General features: G+C 36.0%; 1 protein-coding gene across 2 annotated transcripts; it reads right to left on the bottom strand.

Annotated features, from left to right (window-relative positions):
- Window positions 1-817: 817 nt before the first annotated feature.
- On the bottom strand, window positions 818-20,068 carry LOC125253682. Of its 2 annotated transcripts, XM_048167684.1 has the most exons (5): window positions 19,520-20,065; window positions 17,753-18,085; window positions 2,514-2,834; window positions 2,244-2,357; window positions 818-1,514 (listed from the first exon to the last, which is right to left on the bottom strand). In XM_048167684.1, the coding sequence occupies exons 1-5, from the start codon at window positions 19,611-19,613 to the stop codon at window positions 1,477-1,479; spliced, it is 900 nt and encodes a 299-aa protein (XP_048023641.1). In that variant the 5' UTR covers window positions 19,614-20,065; the 3' UTR covers window positions 818-1,476. The 2 variants fall into 2 exon arrangements, with proteins under 2 accessions (XP_048023641.1, XP_048023640.1); XM_048167683.1 differs by having other exon boundaries at window positions 818-2,357; window positions 19,520-20,068.
- Between the last annotated feature and the right edge of the window lie 1,896 nt (window positions 20,069-21,964).

The following is a 21,964-nucleotide window of genomic DNA, read 5'->3' as shown; positions in this document are numbered from 1 at the left end:
CAAAACAAAATAGCAATAGTACAAAATATATATATATAAAAAATTAAAAAATAATTATCTCTAATAACAAAATAAATAAAGATTCTTAAAAAGGACAGAATTTCAAGGCCTTACAACAGTCTATAGTCTTTTTTGCTTCGGTGTTTCTTACACCCTCCAATGATTTAATGACAAAGCTCAAATTTAAACTGTATTAAACTAGGTGTATTTTTTGCCCACAGACATTTATGAATATGATGTTTCCCTTGAAATAATAAACAAATTAAGAACAAAACAAATTTTCTTTTCTAAAGGCTTGTCATAAAAAATACAATATTTTTGTCCTCCAGATTACTGTCAATTCCAGAGATCTCCTTAAAAAAACATCAAAATCACACCAGAACAATTTAGTGCAAATACACTCAAAAAGAGATGATAAATAGTCTCATCATACAGATTACAAAACACACATTTCAAATCAATATCTTTCTTAAATATAAGATTATAACCTGATTAACTGGGTAAATACAATGAATAATCACTTTATTATTGGGTATTTATTGCCTAGGCAAGTATGCACACGTCAGAATCTCGCGAGAATTAGTGTCACCAGGTAATTCTCACCTACTCTGTTATGAATACTAGGGATTCAGACATACTTATTCACTCACCTACTGCTCTTTTCATACTATATAGTAGGGAAGTATGTGGTTTTGGACACACCCAGACATTCTCATACTTAAATTTCATAATAAAGTGCTAAGAATATAAAAGAGAGAGAAACGTCTCCATTATACACAAACAAGATCCTCGTTCAGTGACTCATAATCAGCATCTATTGATGAATCTCCTGCAAATTTCTGTTTATTCCTTTTGAGCTTCTGTAGATTTACAACAATTGAATAAAGAACATAAAATGTGGAAATTAACAGTGCAAGAGTATCAAATAAAAAACAATAAGAACAAAAGTATTCACATGTTAAGTTTAGCATGAGATTATTTCTGCTAAATTCTGTAAAAGTATAACAATTATCAAGTGTTCATACAGAGCACACATGATAAATTACACTAAATCAGTCTTGACTCTTAATACAGGAACGGATCGATATCACTGTAGATGACAACTGAAAGTTTAAAGACTAAGGAAAAATAACACTTCTAGGCAAACAAAACTTAAAAAAAAAAGACATGACCACTAGATGGCGGCAGAGAAGCACTTATGGCATTTACACTATTATTGGGGTGTTTCTTGCCTACTCTTTTTTTGAATACTGAAATTTCAGACATAATACTCTTTTCATGTACTGTTTTACGTGTTTTAAGTGTTACATCAACTTCATAATAAGTGAGAATATCATTTGATTTGGCATAATTAGAGAAATGTGCTTTCATTTATCACTTTCACATGTCAAAAGCACACATGGGTAAACTTCAAACACTGTTAATATGTATTGTGTGGTGGTGACCACAAGATACTGCTGTTGGGAGTTGAGTTTTTCAAAACATGCTATCAGTACTTCGAACAGCATCACAATCTGTGAGAAAATATAGAAGAAAAAATTAAAAAAGGAGAATTAACATGCTGAGTGTTATCAACACAGAGTCAGAGTCCTGCTGTAACAATATGTTATGGATAAATTTACTCTCTTAACTGACCAATACATTAACAGTAACTGTAAAGAGAGCCAGGAGTGTAAAAATTACATTGTCAATGTCACATTAATATCTGAATAAAGCCAGTGTGTCGCACAGAGAATATTTGTAAGGATTCTCTGTAGTGAATCCAGAAAAAAAAACAGACAAAAAAACTGTAAAATGAATAATTAAAACCAGATCAAGGTCATTTTTGTCATTATATTTGTAATAATGAAGTTCAGACACATTATTCTTCAGAAGAATCAAGATCAGTTCAGCCTTTAAAATGTCTATATTGATGGTGTTTCTTCTCAAGGTTATTAATATCTGAATAAACTTGATAAAGTCACTAAATACACAAACACCATACTGCAAATGCTGCTGAAATAAAAGACAGATCATTTCTGTGATAACTGAGTTTGATTTTTCTACAGACAGATGAAGCTCACAGTATCAGAGACAGACTTCTGTTATTCTTCATTAAAAACAGAAACACTGTTCATTACAGCTTGTGGAAACAACAACAAAAAAATGATTATGGTTATTCATTTATTTAAAAAAACAAAATAACTTGTATATAAATAAATATTTGTCTCTTGCTAAATTTATAATTTGTATGTGATACTTACACATTTGTCTCAATTGTCTATTCTTGTAGTACAAAACAGCTGCAGCACAAGCCAAAACAACACTGGTCACGCCAAATATCACGGACAAAACTGTACCTGGAAACTGACGTGAATCTGTGACAATAAACACAGACATTAGTGTGGATGTGTCCCAAACACTATAAACATCAGCTCTGTTTAACCTGAGTGAAGATCTGATCTTAACAGATGTTTCTTATTTCACCATAACATTGTTCACAGAGCACACATCTAAAGACTTGAAGCACTCACCATTGAGAGTAACACTGAAGATCTTCTGTAATGTATATGTTCTCTTGATGATCTTCACTCTATAAAATCCTAACACTTCAGTGTTGATGTTATCGACTGTGAGATCTCCAGATTTGGTGTTCAGTTCCAGTCTGTCTTTAAATGTCTCGTTGTTATATCTTATCTTATTCAGTGTGTCAGTTTTTGCTAAAGCAGTGTCTTGAGGTCCAAATGTCCACTCGATCACATCGTCTTTTGGTATATCAGTCATTTTAGTATGTAGAATGACAGATTCTCCCTTCATCGCTGACATTTTCTTCACTCCATCAACACTAAACACACCTGGAATACAATCAGGACCAGTTTGAAAAGAAGAAGTTAATGGCAGAGAGAATAGAAGGATTTACAAACATGTTTTAAACTGATCAGAGTTTCTGCTTAAGAGAATAAAGATGAGCAAGTTCAGTTCAGAAACAATCACCAGTGATCACATCGATTAGAAATGATAACCTGCAGTGATGTGTGCTGAAATACTCTCATGACAGACAAGCACCAAAGTTAATTGGAAAGATATAAAGATATTTGTGAAAAAGTTATACACACAACAGTGAAAATGCATCCACTTTACAAATAAGCACTCTTATCTCTGGCTCTGTGTGAAATGGCTTCTAGCAATGCCTCTGACTGATACTGTAAGATATTCTTCCTCAAGGGGTGCTGCACAAACCAGAATGATGAATTATCATAAAAATTCCCAGACAGACACATTCTCAAGGAAAAACAAACATTTCAACAATTTGACACACATCTGCATGTTCACTGATGTTGGTTGATGGTCACATGCAGGCAAACAAATAAAATGTCACCTTTTTAGTACGTTTTATTTTGGTTTTTATTTTAAAATAGTTTATTAGGGGTTCAAACATAATTTTTTTAATTTTCTTCTGCTATAAAACTGATCATGCAGACCAAACCGTAAGGCTTACAGATTTGCAACTTGGCCAGATGGTCTCAGTTTGTGGAGAGGTTGACAGAGTATGACCCCGATTAGCCAACAGGTGGCGCTACAGCGCCAAAAACCTGAAATTTCTCATAACTCCTAGACCGTTTGTTGTGGACTCAAGTGCCTTATATTGTTGGAATCTTTGGCTCAAAAAGTATATCTATAATTTCATTTGTGCCTGGAAAAAATTTCTGCCATTTTGAATCTACTTTAACGAACAAGTCGCAGGTTTTTCGCCCAATCAGAACCAAACCAGTGCAGAAATGTTCTCTGGACAGTAAATATCAAAAGTTATCAAAAAAAGTTAAAGTTTTTGATTCACGGTCGCTAAGGGGCGTCAAAACATTCAAAATGGGCGGGGCCACTATTACTAAAATGGCTATAACTCCTGAACGTAATGAGATATTTTCACTCAATACACTTGAGTAAGAGCTCATTCTGTGGTCACAGTAAAAATAAATTGCTCTTGGTGGCGCTATAACATGAAATAAAAAAGAAAATGTATATAACTACACAACCTTTAGTCCAATTGACTTGAAAATTGGTATGCGGTCCAAGGAGCCATGACTGTCTATGAGGACATTGAGATATCTCGAAAAGCAGTCATCAGCAAATGAAACTTGAGCATCCATTAGATAAGGTTAACAGAGGCCGATCGGAATGAAACTCGGTGGGCATGTTCGGCTCATGGTCCTAGAGGCCTGTAAGAATTCTGAAAGTAGCCACTAGTTGGCGCTAACGAGTTTTACGCCTCTTTAATCAAAAGGTGTTTCACACATACACACAATATTCATATCATTTGTTAGATCTCCTCATGCTGAACAGCTTTGCCTGAAGAACCACTGCTGTCAATCATAAAATGTTCGCAATTATGTAAAAAAAAAAAAAAAAAAAAAAAAAAAAAAATACTTTTGTGAACTAGTCCTAGGTTTTTCACCCGATCAGAACCAAACCAATGCATTAGTTCTCTGGACTCTCAAGATCAATAATTATCAAAATAAGTTGAACTTTACCCTTTGGGTTGCACAGGGTCATTTAGAAAAGGGGTGTGGCAAAATATACTCAAAAGCCAATAAATTCTAAATGAAAACTCAAAACTTCATGAAAATAGTTGAGCACACGTGACATGATTCTAAACAAGTATGCACACTTTTATGGAGATCGGACCATAGGTGGTGCTATAACTGTTAAAAAGCTTTAAAACCCATATATTTCCCATGGTAAATAACCTGCATTGGCTATTAATGGTCTATCTATGATCAAAGTGGATACAGGCTTGTTAATAAAAACATAATATTTTTACGCATGTGCTTAAAGGCCTTATAGTGCTTGAACCCCAATGATTGCTGTATTTTTATTGCATCTGTATTGCAATATTTTTAATTTCATCACTTCATCACTGACACTGACGTTACTCCATCTGTAACACCAGACACACCTGAGGAACAAACAGGAATGTTTCAATAAGATATAGCTTATAATGCTGCAAGTGATTTTCCTAACACTTTAACACTACAATCGGTCTTTGTCAGGTGACGTCACACTCGTGAAAACTCGTGCATTATCACTGCGGGGTTGTTTTTTTCTTTGGCTTCTTTTCATTGTAAAAATGGCATACTTTTGTTGTGTGAAAAGCTGCAATAATATGTCCCACGATAGAAAATGTCAGAAACTTTACTACGAGACAAGATTTAGTCGGTTTCCTACTTGAAAAAAGGCTGTACGGAGAGTATGTAGAGGCAGTAAAGCCAAAGCCACTGGAAGGCAAGCCTGCAACCTTTAGCCAAAAAAGTAAGTAAAAGTAAGCGCACTAAGTAGTGGGCACACTAGGTAGTAAGCACACTAGGTAGTAAGCAAACTAGGTATGAACTCTCTGAGGTCTGAAAACGCGCTGGCGCGTTTTGCAGGGTTTTTTTTCACATTGCAGCAAAACAGACTTAAAATACTCCGTCATTTTTTGTCATAGAGACATAAGTAATATATCAACTGAAACTATAGAATATCTTCTTTTATTTGTATACACTCAGAGTAAAAACAAAATGTTGTGCTTTTTGTAAAATAAAGAAAACTAACATGATGCGTGATTTCTCCTCTCCCTCTGAACGAAGTCCAATCTGATAGTTCTCAGAAAATGATCTGTAACTTAGTGAATACTAATCACAGAAAAATTACACTTATGTCTAAAAAAACGTTTCAGATGTCAGGTTTTAAATCATGTAAGTCAAATCGAAAACAAACCTTCTGTGTTTATGTAATCTGTATGAAAAGAGAGCCATGTCAGAAGTCCGTGATTCAGCTCATTATCCGCTAATGCGGCCACGCCCACGGAGCGAGCGCTATTCAGACGCAAATTCAGAGGCAATACATGCATTATAATAAGTATAATATAAAACCATTACTTTATATTGTAATAATATTTTTCTGTATGTTTCATATATCATGATGAGCTTGAGACATCACAGAAGGTTTTTTTTCACAGCCTACCTGACTGAAATGCCTCATTAATATGCAAGTCATTTCAGCTCATTACTATGCAATTCTTTTGTCTTCTCAGGTGAGAATGGCCCATTATTCAGTGGTGATTCACGCCTCCATGCATACTGTGTTTCTTGGCAAAAAGTGTCTTACAAAAACTAAATCAATATATTGAGTAGACAGCATAATTTTTACATAATTTTGAAGCAAAAACTCTATTCTACAACCTCCAATACCCTAAAGTATTTTAAACACAGATTTAATATACTTTTTTTGGCCTTATTTCAGTGACTTAAGTTTTTTGTTTTTTCAATAACCACGCATAAATGTTATTCCTTCAAAAACACAAACATGTACATACATGTTCCTCAGATATTATTGTAGCCTAGTTTGTGCTGAATACAGTGTAATGACACTTTTTCCATTAATATGTTTATGAACAACTGAAAAAAGCACAAATGTCAGGGCATGTCAAAACTTCTCCAGGCCCCAAATCAGCCTCAGACTCCAGAGGGTTAAGTAATTTGTTTACATTACCATAGTTGTTATATTACCACAGCATCTAGCCTATAGAATTACCACAACAAATTAATTCAAGTACTTTACTATAGTACGGTTCAAAAACACTATAGTATTTACTTTAGTATTTTTTCCACAAACCTGACATCAACTCATCAGTCAGTCACTCCTGCAGGTGTCACAAAATACGGCGACATGGTCCGTGAGACCGCGACAGCGTCAGTGTTTCGTGACGAAAGCCCTGTCCCAAATAGCACACTTCATGTGGACTTTCGGTCTCGTGGACTTAAATTGCACGTGCTCACAGAGTCTACGAATCCGTAGGCCGTCCCATTCAGCATTTTAACGCTCTAAAGTGTGCTCAGCAGCGCCCCCTTTGTACCCTTGAAGCGGTCTTCGCGAAGCCCACATAGATGCAGGCTCCGCACACTTTAACTACCCAGGAATCCTTGCGAAATGCCAATCATACAACGGATGGGAGGAGATTTCACTCAAGAGCAATTGATGACATGGCTGAGAATAAAATATTTAAGTGTAGGTATCATTACGGTTTTTATGACCTAGGTGTACATTTTACCAGTTGTTACCTACAGTTAATACAAACATTATGGTCATAGACCAGTGGTTGATATCTCAAACATAATAATAGCACGTTGAATAATACGATCGCATTATGATTCATTAAATAAATAGAACCGAATGTCAGGGCTTTACTGAGTCATATGTAAACCTAGTATTTATATTTAAACCTGTAAATTCATCTGAAACTCACGCACATGTTTATTACGTGTTAAAATTGTAATCTTAGTTCAAATGGAACATTATGTATTATTGCAACTGTATACATTATTTAAATAAACATGTATATATTGTCTAATGCCCAGGTGGCATAAGCAAAAGCAGGCTGTGTAGTTGACATGGAGATAATGAGTCTGTCCCAAAAATACCTCTCAATGCGCCCTCGTGGACTCATGCCAAGGGCCCTATAGGTCTGCACTACATGACGTCACCAAAGTGTGGACTCTGAGGAAGTCCACAAGTCCGGAGTGTGCCATTTTGGACAGGGCCAATGTCAGTAGCACATGCCACTATCCAACTGACACATGCTAATGAAGCCTGGAAGAGCCACCGGATGTGCCATTGCGTCAGATGCCATGTCACTTGATGTTAATAGAGTACCTCAGGGATGACATGTTTTTGTAGGCCAACCTGGAAGTTAGCGGCGCACGGGTTCCCTCGATTGAAAGCCTATGCATTTTTCCCATAGACTTTTGGAAAATCGCAGAAAATAAGCTCTGTGTTTAACAAAGGGTTATGACACTTACACGTTTTGTCTATCAAGATAATCTTTACAAGTGAACACAACATTTATAGATTTTGAAGCCTAAATAAAGTGGTCAGATATAAGAAGCTAACAGTAGGCTATAAACGGACTACAGCACACCATGGTTGCGGATCAACGTCATCACCACCAAGCTTCCTCAAACTTTATTTAAAAAACAACTTTATTTAAAAACATGCTCACTGATTATCATCTGTGCTGTTATGAATACTTATCCACTTTTTCATGAGAAATGCTGTCCAAATGTCCCGTTTTTAATGATGACGTCTGAAGTCCCCGCCAAAGGAACCCTGATAGCACACGTACATCTCGGAGACGTCTATTAGATGTTTGTAAACAGCAGATGCTTTCCAGATGAAGTGATCTTTAACAGACGTCTTGCAGACGTACGTGTGCTATCTGGGAAGTAGCTAGTCCCTTTCAGCAATTTGTTAGCAACCGCCGTTTTTAAGACACAGTAAAGGTTTAAAAAAAAAAAATCACAAGTGGGTTATCACTTGTGTTTTATGTCATAGATCAAAACGTGAAAGTATTTAGAGGCTTTGTTAACCACAGACCTTATTTTAGGTGATTTAGCAAAAACCCATTCAAAAGTCCCATAGACTTTAGGGTGATGGAACCGGAAGCCCTAAAATGCTAACTCGCTTCCGGGTTTTGCCTACAAAAATGCGTCATCCCTGAGGCACTCTATACCCCCTCTCCAAAAAAATGTAACGGCTAAAGCTAACGCCCCGCCCCCCGGCGGTACACATGGAATGAGACCAGAGGCTGTTTTTTTTTGAATGGAAGTCAAAGGACGAGAGGCTTCACTACGCTGATTAAACAGCTTTTGTGGGGAAATATCTAAACATTTAATTAACAGACAGCCTGTTTGCCAATCTTCAGCATGTTTTACAGTAAACAACTATAACAACTACTGAACTATATGTAGATTTTATCTTGATAAAAATGTATTTTTTTTAAGAGAAGGCAGACTAGAGAATGTTGCGACTAATGTCACTGCCATTACATGATAGGCTGAGAGGTGCCACGCGTGATTAAGTTAGCCGTTACGATTTCTCCAATAGAGACAGAGCGCATTCAGTAATCTGAAAACCACGCCCACCGGGGAGAAATACAATCCAACCATCCCCATTGACTTTGGGTGCTTCTCAATTCTTATTTGTGCATTCTCGTTTCCTTTCCTCCCTTCTTTTCCTCGCGTCTTAGCTCCACCCCTTCAGGATGCGAAGGAAGGAAACAAGGAAAAGAAGCGAGGACGGAGGAATTGAATCAAGTGAAATGATATATCCTCGCTCCCTTTATCGTCGCTTCAAAGCGTCATTAGCTGCACTCGAGGGATCTACCCATCAGTGTTGGGGAAGCTACTCTGAAACTGTAGTTTGACAAGCTACAAGCTACTCATGAATTAAAGTAGTTAAACTACAGTCAAGCTACCCTTTTGAAAAAGTAGTCAGCTATACTACAAGTTACTATCAAAAAGTAGCTAGCTACATTGAAACTACTTTTAATTTTTTTTTTTTTAAATGACATAGCATATTACAAATAACTGGATAACTGTTAATGAAGAATGTTTAAGTAAGATGTTTGGGGTTTAAACAAAACAATGCACTACAATTATGATTTCAAAGCATACTGTTTTTTTTTTTAACTATATCAAAAAATACAGTACTCAAATGTATCAAATGTCAATACTCCTATATCTTACACTGACTCTCTTTGCACGCTTTATATATATTAAAATTCTGAATGTATTATAAGTTTTGTTTTTCATGCGAGAGGACCGACGACCAATTGCACTCTGCAGTTTCAGAAGTGATTTCTAGCCTACACAGAAATGCAGGATTCACGCTCAAAATTGCTACCATAACCATAACACGGGACAAAAATGAGCAATAATAAAAATAAATACAGACTAGAAAAATATTAGAATTTTTGTATCAATATTTTTGAAATTCTATTCCAATTATTTGTAAAATTACTTAACATCTTATATGTCTCTACGTGAATCATACGCTTCTCGCGTGAACATTCTTATACCCGAGCAACCGATTTTATTAGATCAGCGTACTAAGCTATGTTGTTGTTTTCTGTTCAGTTGACGGATGCTTTGCCAATGCAATGACTCAAAACACCGCGTTAGTGATCTTATGTTCATTATAAAACTAGCGGGACAGATTAGACTATGGCGGGTCACCGCTGTAATAAAATAGTTTGCATACATTTGATATAGACTGCAATAAAGCAGAATAATCCATTTACAAAGGCTATTATTCACCTGTATGTGCTTGAAGTCTTCGGCACAGACAGCGTTTTAAGCATGTTTATAACCTTTAATAAGCGATTTGTGCAGTGTGAACCAGTGGCGGCTACTGGTCTGTCAGAGAGGGGAAGCTCATTTTCGGCCTACATCATAAAATTGTCTATTTATTTAAAAGTAAATTCTGCCCTACGTTCCTTTTCAAGAAAATGGTCTGTGACCCTGTCGTACCAACTAGGAGTCTTTTCAAGTGACTTGACCAGTGTCCTCTCAATGGCCAGCAGAGCTAGGCTGCTTAATGAATGAATGAATGAATGAATGAAGGAATGAATGAATGAACGATCTAAAAAAAAAAAAAATAAACTCTGTAAAACTGAAACAAGGAATGTGGTGTATAATTGTGTGAAATGTATGATGAAAATCAAGCAATTTCGCCAAGCAAATATCAAAGAAATAGGTTGCAGCAGTTTTTATTTCGACTGAACTTGAGAAATCCGCGATGGGACTGAGCGCGAATAGCTTCAGTGATTCCTTATAGTACAGAATCGCTGTCAGTCAAAAGGAGATGCAGTCTTTCGACAGACCCTCCAATCATCACGCAGAAGCTCGGAGTCCGGGCCAGCCCACTCCCCATTCACCCCCAGAGACGCTGAGCGTCCGTGGGCGGGACATAATCGCAGCGTTTATCCAATGACCGTCTAGTTTCGAAGCGCTGAAAAAAACCGTTCAAAGCAGCCCCATTGAAGTCAATGGACGCTGGGCTTCAATAGGGAAATGCACTGTGACGCTGCGGGAATGTATGAGAAGGAATCGAGTCAGCCGACCTGCTATATGTAACTGATTCTGAACGAACTCGTCTTTGAGATGAACGTTTTCTAACGCATTTTTAGTCAATAAAATGTTAATACAATAGTACATATTTGACCATTAATTTTGTGACATTATAAGGGAAGCCGAGCTTCCCTTGCAGTCTTAAAGAAATCGCCACTGGTGTGAACCCACTCCAGTCCTTTACATAATCATCAGGCGATCTCTTCTCGATGAACTGCTGACGAACTTATAAAGCCGCAAGATGCGTTATATAACAACAGATGGCGATAATGCACGATTTTAGTTTGTGATCTGAAGTCGCTGTGCTGCTTTATGAATGAATTAGGCTTGTCAGAACGCAAAACGGAATGTAGCTTGTAGCTTTTGGTCGCGCTACACCGATACTTGCTGGAAAATGTAGTTAACTACTCGAAAAGCTACACTGTTTTAAAAGTAGCTGAACTACATACAAGCTACTGAAAAATGTAGTTAAACTAGTAGCGCCGCTACATGTAGTTAACTACTCCTCAACACTGCTACCCATATGTTGATAAAGTTTGGTTTATTTAAAATAAATAACAAATATTAATAAAGCAAGATGCCCCGATGAAATATAAAAGATAAAGTTTATTTAATCTGTAAAAGTAAAGCATACATTTAAATTATTGTGACAGATATGAAGGGGGAGGAGAATGTAAGCGTGCGTCACGTTTCTCAACAAGAAAGACTTAAATTAAATTATGACTTTATTCTCAACATTTTATCTCGACTTTTTTCTCGAAATTAAACGAGTTTTTTCTCATAATTTAACGAATTTGTTCTCGTAATTTAACGACTTTTTTCTCATAATTTAATGACTTTATTCTCAACATTTTATCTCGACTTTTTTCTCGAAATTTAACAAGTTTTTTTTCTCGTAATTTAACGAGTTTATTCTCAACATTTTATCTCGACTTTTTTCTCGAAATTTAACAACTTTAATCTCGAGATGGTTTTAATTTTTTATTATTGCTTGGCCCTAATCCTCTTTCGTACTAAGCGAAACAGGAAATTCAATGAGGAAAATAAAATGGCAGGAATCTGGGGCCGTATTCACAAAACATTTTATCTTACCACTCAGAGTTCTCTTAAAAGCAGTAAAAGTTCTTAGCTAAGAGTTTTCTCTTAAAACCTATTCACAAAGCTGCTGAGACAAACTTTTACTAAGGAATCGACTGAAGTCTTAAGCTAAGAGTAAGGGCGGGGTTGACCTCGTTGCTATCGAGTAAACACACAGTGATTGGCTGAGGGGGAGGAGTCAGTGATTTAATCATAGAAATATTGTAGAATGAGGTGTCATGTTTCCACATTAAAATAAAGATTTTAAAGTGTAGGCTAATTGTCACTAATTAAACTATACAGTTAATTGTCTTCATCTCAAGAGAATGCAGAATTCAAACGACAAATGTTTTATAAACAAAGTTTGGGAGGAACACATTCAAACGGTCTAATCAGTTCAAGAAGAGGAATATATACACAGACGAGAGCCGACTCGCCTAGTTACTTTGACAGTTTTCTGCATCCCTCCGCCACCCTGTTCCTCACTCTCAGCTGGAGATACGAGGAGAACTTTGGGTTTGGGCTAAATTCCAAGCTCAGAGCCCTCGATTCCCTTGGACAGCACACTAAACACTCTTATTTTATTACTCTAGTCTATTCAATCATTTGTAAGTGTGAACTCATGAAAACCACTGCCACAGGTAATCGGACAATATTTATTTATTTGTTAAAGATTTATTTTTGGCGTCTCATCATAGATTCAGATTTACAAATCAAAATGTATTGCATTTATGAAGAAAAAGTTCAGCACCCAAGGCTCAATCACTATTGCCTCATTGGTGTTCAGTGTCTTTGGGTACATTAGGATTGTTTGTGATTTGATCTTAGTGATTTAGGAGTCCTCTTGACTACTCCGAACGTTTCACAGATTTAGGAGCTAGTTTTAACGCTAAAATGCTTTGTGAAATACTCTTAGAGCAAAAATTTAGGACTCCTAAAATTAGGACTGACACGCCCATTATTTTCAGCGATTTACGAGCTACTTTTAGCCTTTAGATGTTTTGTGAATACGGCTCCTGATTTTAAGCATAAGAATTGACTGAATGGTGAAAATCATTTTTTTCCAGAACCAAACCTGAATTTGAGTTTGTTGTGTGTAAATATTTGTTATAAAACTGAGAAAGCTACATATGTTAGTGATAAATATACTGTACTGTGCTACATGCCTTATATGTATGCCATTCTGTAATATATCGAGCAACAATCATTATAATTTAGCACATAGCAGAAGGCCTATGTCCTTAGTTGAACTATAAGTCTGTACACAGGCAATGATGTAAATGTTTGCAGACTGTTGGGGAAAGTAGATTTGTGGGGGCATAGTGCATATTTTATAACTTAAATATTGTTTATAACTTGTGATTGTGCCACTATGCTTTGAGACAAAGTGAGCTTATACAGAACAAACATGACTGCTTTTGTGTCCATAAAATGCAGCTTAAACAAACTGTATTCAGTTGTAAGCAGTGCTACAGTTGCAAGAAAAAGTGAACCACTTGCAGAATCTGTGAAAATGTGAATAATTTTAATAAAATAAGAGAGATCATACAAAATGCATATTATTTTTATTTAGTACTGACTCCTGAGTAAGATATTTTACATAAAAGATGTTTACATTTAGTTCACAAGACAAAAAAAAAAAAAAAAAAACAATAGCTGAATTTATTAAAATAACCCCATTCATAAGTATGTGAAGCATTGATTCTCAATACTGTGTGTGGTTACCTGATGATCCACGACTGTTTTTATGTTTTGTGATGGTTGTTCATGAGTCTCTTGTTTGTTCTGAGCAGTTAAACTGAGCTCTGTTCTTCAGAAAAATCCTCCAGGACTCAAACTCAAACTATTAAAAAAGGTTCAAACATTCACTGATGCTCCAGAAGGAAACACGATGCATTAAAAATCGGGGGGTGAAAACTTTTAAACAGGATGAAGATGTCACAATTTTTCTTATTTTGTTTAAATATCATTGTTTTTCATTTAGTACTGCCCTTCAGAAGCAACAGAAGATACTTGAATGTTTCCCTGAAGAAAAATTAAGTACAATTTACCTTGATATTTGAATTCAGACGTTTTCTTTGGTACTTATGTATGGGGCCACTTTAATAAATTCAGCTATTTTTTGTCTTGTGAACTAAATGCAAACATCTTTTATGTAAAATATCTTACTCAGGACAGTACTACATAAAAAATAACATGCATTTTGTATGATCCCTCTTATTTTATTAAAATTATTCACATTTTCACAGATTCTGCAAGTGGTTCACTTACTTTTTCTTGCAACTGTATATTGTATACTGTATATAAGGACCTTTTTGGATTCTCCAAGTGCCATTATTATATGTACTTTCACTAAGAAAAATGCTTACACAAACAAACAAAACCTTTTAGTGGCTCCATCTTCAGATTTTAATTATAACTTACTCAGACTTGTGACCTTAAATTCATTGCTTTTCATGTTCCTCTAGCACAGTTTCATATAATATATATATATATATATATATATTTTCTCTCTATATATATATATATATTACAAATTAAATATTAATATATTTATCAGAATATTTAAGCTTCTCTTGCTGTTTTTCTATGATAACATAAATTCTGATACTTTTCTATAACAACAGAATAAATTCTGATAACATCAACCTCACATTTCTTATCTTTCTAAAGAGCCCTCATTTATGCCTGTAGTCCAGAGAGTTCATGAACTGTGACTGTTTTAGTTCACGCATGTCAGGTTTGGGTTTGAGCTCAACTAGCAGGGGCGACTGTTAACAGGTTAAGCGAGCAATGATGTCACCTCCAAACCTTCAAACAGTCTTCCTAGCATTGTTCGGGATGCAGACACACTCTGTCAGTTTAAATCTAGACTAAAAACACATCTCTTTAACCTGGCATACACATAACACATTATCAATTTATATTTTAAAATCCGTTAAAGGATTGTTAGGCTGTATAAATTAGGTCAGCCGGAACCGGGAACACTTCCTATAACACCAGATGTACTCGTTACATCAGAAGAAGAATGGCATCTACGGTAATATTAGTCTCTCTGTTTATTCCGAGGTTTACCGTAGTCAACCGGATCCGGGCCGTATCCAGGTGAGATAGAGGACCGGCGCCTTAACAAGTAAAAAAAGGTGATAGACAAGTAACATAGCAATTGACGGATGCAGGTAATATGTTAACGCAAGAAGAAACCACATATGCGTAAATGAAGAGATAAAGTGCGTCAAAAGAGAATATAAATACAGGATCCTTTATAACTCTCTGAGGGGTAGTAGTAGTTGGTGTTGTCAAAAGTACCAGTACTTCAGTACCAAGTCGGTACAGAAATTTTGAAAATGTGACGATACCTGCATTTCTGTAGTACTGAGATTCCGGGTATATTCGGTACCCACTGATAGGCTGTGGCAGTGTTTACTTGAATATGACACGAGTGAAGCACAAAGCTTTGTTTACAGAAGAAATTATAGGTTAGCAATTAAATGTGACATTGCAGCCAGGGAAATATTTTGGTTCATGCCGAACGAGAGAGGTTTGCGTGTCCATACATTTAATCATTGTATTCTGTTTTGCGAATCGCGATCTGATCACCTGATTATCAGAGAATTTAACAATATTCCATTAGTTATTCCACTGAACATGGAATCTCTGTTTCTTTTCCCAAATCTTCACTCACGCAGGGGATTATAAATGTTTCTTCCTTTCGTTCGCATTTAGGCCTATTAGGCTATTCCATTCCTTATGCCTGTTTCACACTGCAAGCGTGAGCGTAACTACATCATCACTGCAGCTGCAGAGACGCGCGAGTATTCACACTGGAAGCATTTGTACAGCGTCACAGCAGCGGCTCGAAGCAGCATATAAAGTGAACATTTCTTTACAAAGACAGCTATAAATTTGTTTTTATAAGTTGGTCATTTAAAAACTTGATAGTCTTTAAAGTTTAACATGGGGAGGTGTACAACATTCTCATATAAACGTAAATAAATAAAAATAAATAAATAAGCCTCGTGTCATCCATTGCTGCACACGAATGAGGTAAGCTTTGTGTTTTACATCATCTGCCGCGTGCACATGTTTACAAGACAGCAAACTCGGGTTTGATTTGAGTATACTATAGCTGTCTGTGTAATAACTAAAATAATGTTTATATCTCATATTTTCTGGCTAGTTTACTTTAGTTTTTTATAATACACCATACTTTAACCCAAACTGAATAATTAAAAAAAAGTTTAAATGGGTAAATCTTCTATAATTATTTTTGATTCTTAATTTTCTTTTCTGTCATACTCAAATTCTTGTTAAAACACATTAGACATGCTTATTCTGTGCATTTTGAACATCTTTTGTGTGAAATTATATTTATTTTGTCCATTAAAAGTGTGCTTTCACTTTAATTGAGCGGCAGCAGCGCAGCAAAAATAGACTTTTTGTGTGGAAATAAAAAAACAAATGTTTTTTGAAATAATATTTAACTTTCTTATTATTTAGGTTACCATAATTTACGATATTTATTTCATAGTTTTACAGGCTAGTGTGTTGTTTCACTGACAAAATAGCTAAAATAAACACGCACGTCTGTTACTCCTGTTGAAAAAACCAGGACCAGCAGCACTTGACCAGAATAAACCAGCTCAAACCAGCATACCAGCTTCAAAACCCACCTTATCAGCATATGCTGGTTTTTTTCAACAGTACAAAATGGATGTTTGAGCATTTTTTGCTGACGAAAGAAAGAACATGCAAGCAAGCAGCAAGCAGAAGCTGGCACCAGACCACAAACCCTCAGAAGATCAAAGAAGACCGCTGATTTCCTTAGAGAAGAACATATACTGAATAGAGAAGAGGGTAAGCTTTACAATGTAATTATTCATCTGGCTCATGGAACTTCCAACTTATGCATAGTGTGGTGTATTTAGCTTTTGCCTTTGCAAGAAATAATAAAATGAGAATGAGGACTGCCCTCAAACTCTGATAGTGTTGTCTCAGTCTGTTTATTGTTGTAGAGTGAGAATCCATTTGGGGTATCAGAAGTAGACTGTCTGAAAATGATAGATTTTTATAAAGATATCCTGACAGACTTTACAAAGTCAGTCAAGGTTGCCAACCAGTCGCAGCAGAGTGGGCCGTGGGAGTGCATTAGCAGCATAGCTGTCCTCTGAGGAAGAAGAGCAGCTGTGGTGCACTGAACGGGAGGCTAACCCACCCCACCGGTAGGCTTGGATTATATCTGAACTGTAGGCCTAGGAGGAACGGTAGTGATCAGAAGTAGACCCTGAGATAATATAATCTAAGAAGAAAATATTATAAGCCTACCTGACTCCTCCTGAATCTATAAAGGTAAACCTTTCACAGGAGTTGAGTAATATGAATAGAGGAAGTGGCTCATGACCTAGATAGTGTTATGTGGTCGCTGCAGAAACTACCCAGAGGGTGACATGGCAGACTTGTCAGAAAACTATATTCTATGATCACTATATGGGAAAATAATTGCATGTGCAACTCTTTTAAAGATCCAGGATAACAATTCCTATGATAATATTATTTCCTTTACAAATATCTCACATGTTGCTCTGAACATCTTTTCTTCATGTTTAACATATCAACTTTATTACATCTTTACCAGTTGCTGCTCATGCATTTAGTTTATTAAATAAATGAACTGTTATTTGGGTTGTGTATTATAATCATTATTCATCTTCACAGACACTCAATCCAGACACTGATCACACTGAGTTACTCACCATGAACAGTAACACTGAACACTTCCATGTTTCCAGACCAAGATTGGTTTCTGAACTGTAGTTGATAAACTCCAGAATCTGTGGTTTTGATGTTTGTGATGGTCAGAGATCCAGTCGTCTCGTTCAACTTCAATCTGCCTTTGAAACTTGTATTCCCAGGTACTGAGATTGTGTTGGCTTCTCTATCAATCTCTGCTATGATAGTGTCATCTGGAAACATCCACTGCAGCTCCTTGCCTGTCTGTATTTCAGTATGATCAGTGAGTAGAGTGACAGAATCTCCCTGCATCACTGATACTTTTATCTTCTCTACATCTGTAACACCAAACACACCTGAGGAACAAAAATGAAACATAAATTTTATATATATGTATGTGTAATTATATAATAATATAATATAATAATTTTAAGTCAGTTACATAACGTAGCTTGGTCTAAGTTGATGCTGAAAAGTAAAGCAGATTAACCCTAAATAACTAATAGTTCTTAAGATTCAGTCTTAACATAACAGGAACTGACCCCTGGATTGTACTGATCTTGATAAAACTCTGACACTATTTTAAAGTGCTGTCATGTAAAGTACAGCCTGAAAACAGCTTTTTGGCTTTCTCAGTTTATGTAAAAAGAAGAAGAAAAAAAAAATCAGCTTTGAGATAAGACAGAACTGGCTCATAAAGGAATTCAAAAGATAATGTTAAATAATGATACAAAATGTCTGACAGACTTTCACATGTACACAGTGTAGAGTTTGGGAGGAGGCAGAAGATGGAGACCTGAACAGTTCAAATTTGTCATTTTTAATTACTGCACCAGTTTTCACTTTAATAATAACCTCAACAGCAGACTGACATAAATAAAACAGTTTAAAAACATTAAATTAAAAAAATAAACCCTGTCAGAAAGAAGACCCCTAAGGCTCTAATACAAGCTGCCGATGCTGATTTACATTGAAAAAAATCAGTAATGTATGTTGTATACAGTGTGGTCTTATATAAATGTCATGTGTAAGGATTAGTTGTGGTTGCTAGATTGTTTCGATGAAGTTTGCTAGTATCACAATACTAGCATGTTTCAGATAGATAGATAGATAGATATAGATAATAAATATTGTATGTCAGAACAGTCTGAAGGTCTGATCCGAGTTTGGTGGTTCTAGCTTAAAAGCTAGAGAAGTAGCAGTCAGAAATGTTAGTCTCAGAAGAAAAAAAAAGAAAGAAATAGTTTATATAGCATTTCAGGAAGTAGGACTAAATCAGCTTTAAAAATTAGTGTAGGACCTCGACAAATTGTGAACCAAAGTCTTTGACCGGAATGCAGAAATGTGGTGTTGAACCCCGGAAATGCTGTAGCTAATTTGTGGTCGTCAGGGTGCGGCTATCAATAAGCTTCCGGGTGAGGCATTTAAAAAACAAAACAAAAACAAAGACGACCGCTAACCGTCTGTGTTATCAGTTTTCACGTAAAAAATGCAAATACACCTCGCTGTAGATTATTGAAGGCCGTCAAGCGCCTTATATTGTTTGCTATATAAACCTACTTACTCCCAAAATACAGTACACTTATAATGATGCTGCCATCTGTTATTATTCACAATGTCTATTTGTAGAAAGTTGTAGAAAGGCAATAATCGTTACCAATTTTAATTAGCCATTAAGATATTTAAAAAAAATTTAGATAACAGCAAGTGCGCACTTTCCAGTTACTTTACACCAACACCGGAAGTGATGAAACAAAAAGAAAAATGCAATAAATAAATAAATAACTCACCGACCACGAGTAGTAAAACCAACACAAGGAAAGAATGGTTTCTCATACTGATATCTGACTGAATCTGAACTAAATGAATTGCCTCAGTGCCCATAGCAAACCGACCAAGCCACAGAAAAGCAGTTACTAGTGATGTGACGTCTGACACAGAGGCTTCGAAGCTTGTATCAAAAAAACGAAACAGCTCACAGTGAAGCACTGTATCGGAGCTTGATTCGTTTTGCCATAACCACGTGATCAGTGACGTCCAAAGCTTCGTTTTCGCACACAACCACGCGACTGCTTCGTATTCTGATTCACATAACGTGAATCCTTGCGCAGATGTGAAGTGTCATTTGCTGTTTACCAAAAGAATGTCATAATACGAATAAATTACATGTGTTCAGTGTGTATTTATTCCCAGTTCATACTTCATTCTATGACAATCATTTATTTTGATAATATATGCCAAAGCTTGCCTATTTGTCCCCCCAAAATTTATTCAGACTCATTTATTCAAATTGTTTAAGTAAAATGACACGTGAAAGACTTTTTTTCATATATAATAATAATTTACATTGTTTTATACTCTTTTCATAGCACTGTGCCGCATCACCCTCTGGGTGGTTTCTGCAGCGACCACATAACACTATCTAGGTCACGAGACATTTCCTCTATTCATATTACTCAACTCCTGTGAAAGGTTTACCTTTATAGTTTCAGGAGGAGTCAGGTAGGCATATAATATTTTCTTCTTAGATTATATTATCTCAGGGTCCACTTCTGATCACTACCGTACCTCCTAGGCCTACGGTTCAGATATAATCCAAGCCTACCGGTGGGGTGGGTTAGCCTTCCGTTCAGTGCACCACAGCTGCTCTTCTTCCTCAGAGGACAGCTATGCTGCTAATGCACTCCCACGGCCCACTCTGCTGCGACTGGTTGGCAACATTGACTGACTTTGTAAAGTCTGTCAGGATATCTTTATAAAAATCTATCTTTTTCAGACAGTCAACTTCTGATACCCCAAATGGATTCTCACTCTACAACAATAAACAGACTGAGACAATACTATCAGAGTTTGAGGGCAGTCCTCATTCTCATTTTATTATTTCTTGCAAAAGCTAAATACACCATTCAATGCCAGCTAAGCTGGAAGTTCCATGGGCCAGATAAATAATTACATTTTAAAGCTTACCCACTTCTCTATTCAGTATATGTTCTTCTCTAAGAAAATCAGGTGTCTTCTTTGATGTTTGCTTCTCTTGCTGCTTGCTTGTATGCTCTTTCTTTCTACACAACTACTTCTACTACTCCTTCTCCTATTCCAACCACTAGAGCTATAGAGGCCCCTGTTCTTATATTCTCTTTTGACACACTTTTCTCTTCATTTACGTACATGTGGTTTCTACTTGCGTCAATTGCTAGGTTACTTTACAATTGCTAGAACGTTCCCTGCAGGTTATTTTTTTGTTCTTTTTTGCAACCTAAAGAGAACCTTCCCAGAATGTTCCCTGCAGGTTATTTTTATTTTTAGATTTCATTATAACCAAACTATTGCAGAAGTGTTATCTTTTTTACTGTGCGCCTCTGATCACGCGCTTCTCCAGCACGTGCTTCTGTCTTCCACAGAGAGCCGCGCACTCGCGTAATTTAAAAATGAACGGCCATTTCATTTTACTGACTGTTATAACATTTGTTTATCAATCTCTTTATTCAATAATTATTTATAATTAATATATGTACGAGTGTAAATAGTGTGATTTCAGAGACATTTGACACGTAATTGAAGACAACATGATGTTAACCGAGAAGTTTTTGTTAACCGACCAAAAGAGAGCACCCGCTAATTCAGTGGTAAGAAATTAATGTAATATTATCCCAGTTAAAGTCACAATTGTTATTAATTTTTTTAATGTCTGTAAATAAAATTAATATTTTAAAAACCCTATATTGTGTTGAAGTCATTGTTTGTCGCTTAAAGCTGCTGTCCGCAACTTTTTTTGTGTTAAAAATTTACAAAAATGATATAATGAGAATATACAACATGAATCCATTTTCCAAACCATGTTTTTGTCTTACCCTGAATCATTATGGTAAACTTATAGTAAGTGTTTATATTTAAACTATTTCAGACTGGTAGGACTCGCCGCAGAGTATCACAGTAACTTCGTGACTCGCCATAAACATACACAGAGAAAAGTAGCTCCGGCTAGAATGTTGCTCCGCAAGACGCGTGCAGTTCTGTTTATTAACTGCTAGAGGGCCAAAAATCGCAGACAGCAGATTTAAGAAACGTAAAATCTGCTATTGGTAAAGTGTCAGTAATACAATTCACAAAATCTTACATATTAATGCATAAATTCGATTTTATTTAATCCTCCATAAGGTTTATGTGCTTGGATTGTTTATAATATATTTCTATTGATTAAATAAAAGTTCAAAACAAGACATTGTCTGTAGTAT

The sequence above is a fragment of the Megalobrama amblycephala genome, linkage group LG19 (genome assembly GCF_018812025.1).
Source record: "Megalobrama amblycephala isolate DHTTF-2021 linkage group LG19, ASM1881202v1, whole genome shotgun sequence".
Classification (NCBI taxonomy): Eukaryota; Metazoa; Chordata; class Actinopteri; order Cypriniformes; family Xenocyprididae; genus Megalobrama; species Megalobrama amblycephala.
This window is presented reverse-complemented; position numbering and strand designations above follow the sequence as displayed.

Excerpts from the sequence above, each read along its gene's own strand:
- LOC125253682 (XM_048167683.1), bottom strand. The coding sequence starts at position 19,613 with ATGGGCACTGAGGCAATTCATTTAGTTCAGATTCAGTCAGATATCAGT. Across the intron at positions 18,086-19,519 it reads GGTTTTACTACTCGTGGTCG|GTGTGTTTGGTGTTACAGAT; the intron begins GTGAGTTATTTA and ends TTTGTTCCTCAG. Across the intron at positions 2,835-17,752 it reads GTTCAGTGTTACTGTTCATG|GTGTGTTTAGTGTTGATGGA; the intron begins GTGAGTAACTCA and ends ATTGTATTCCAG.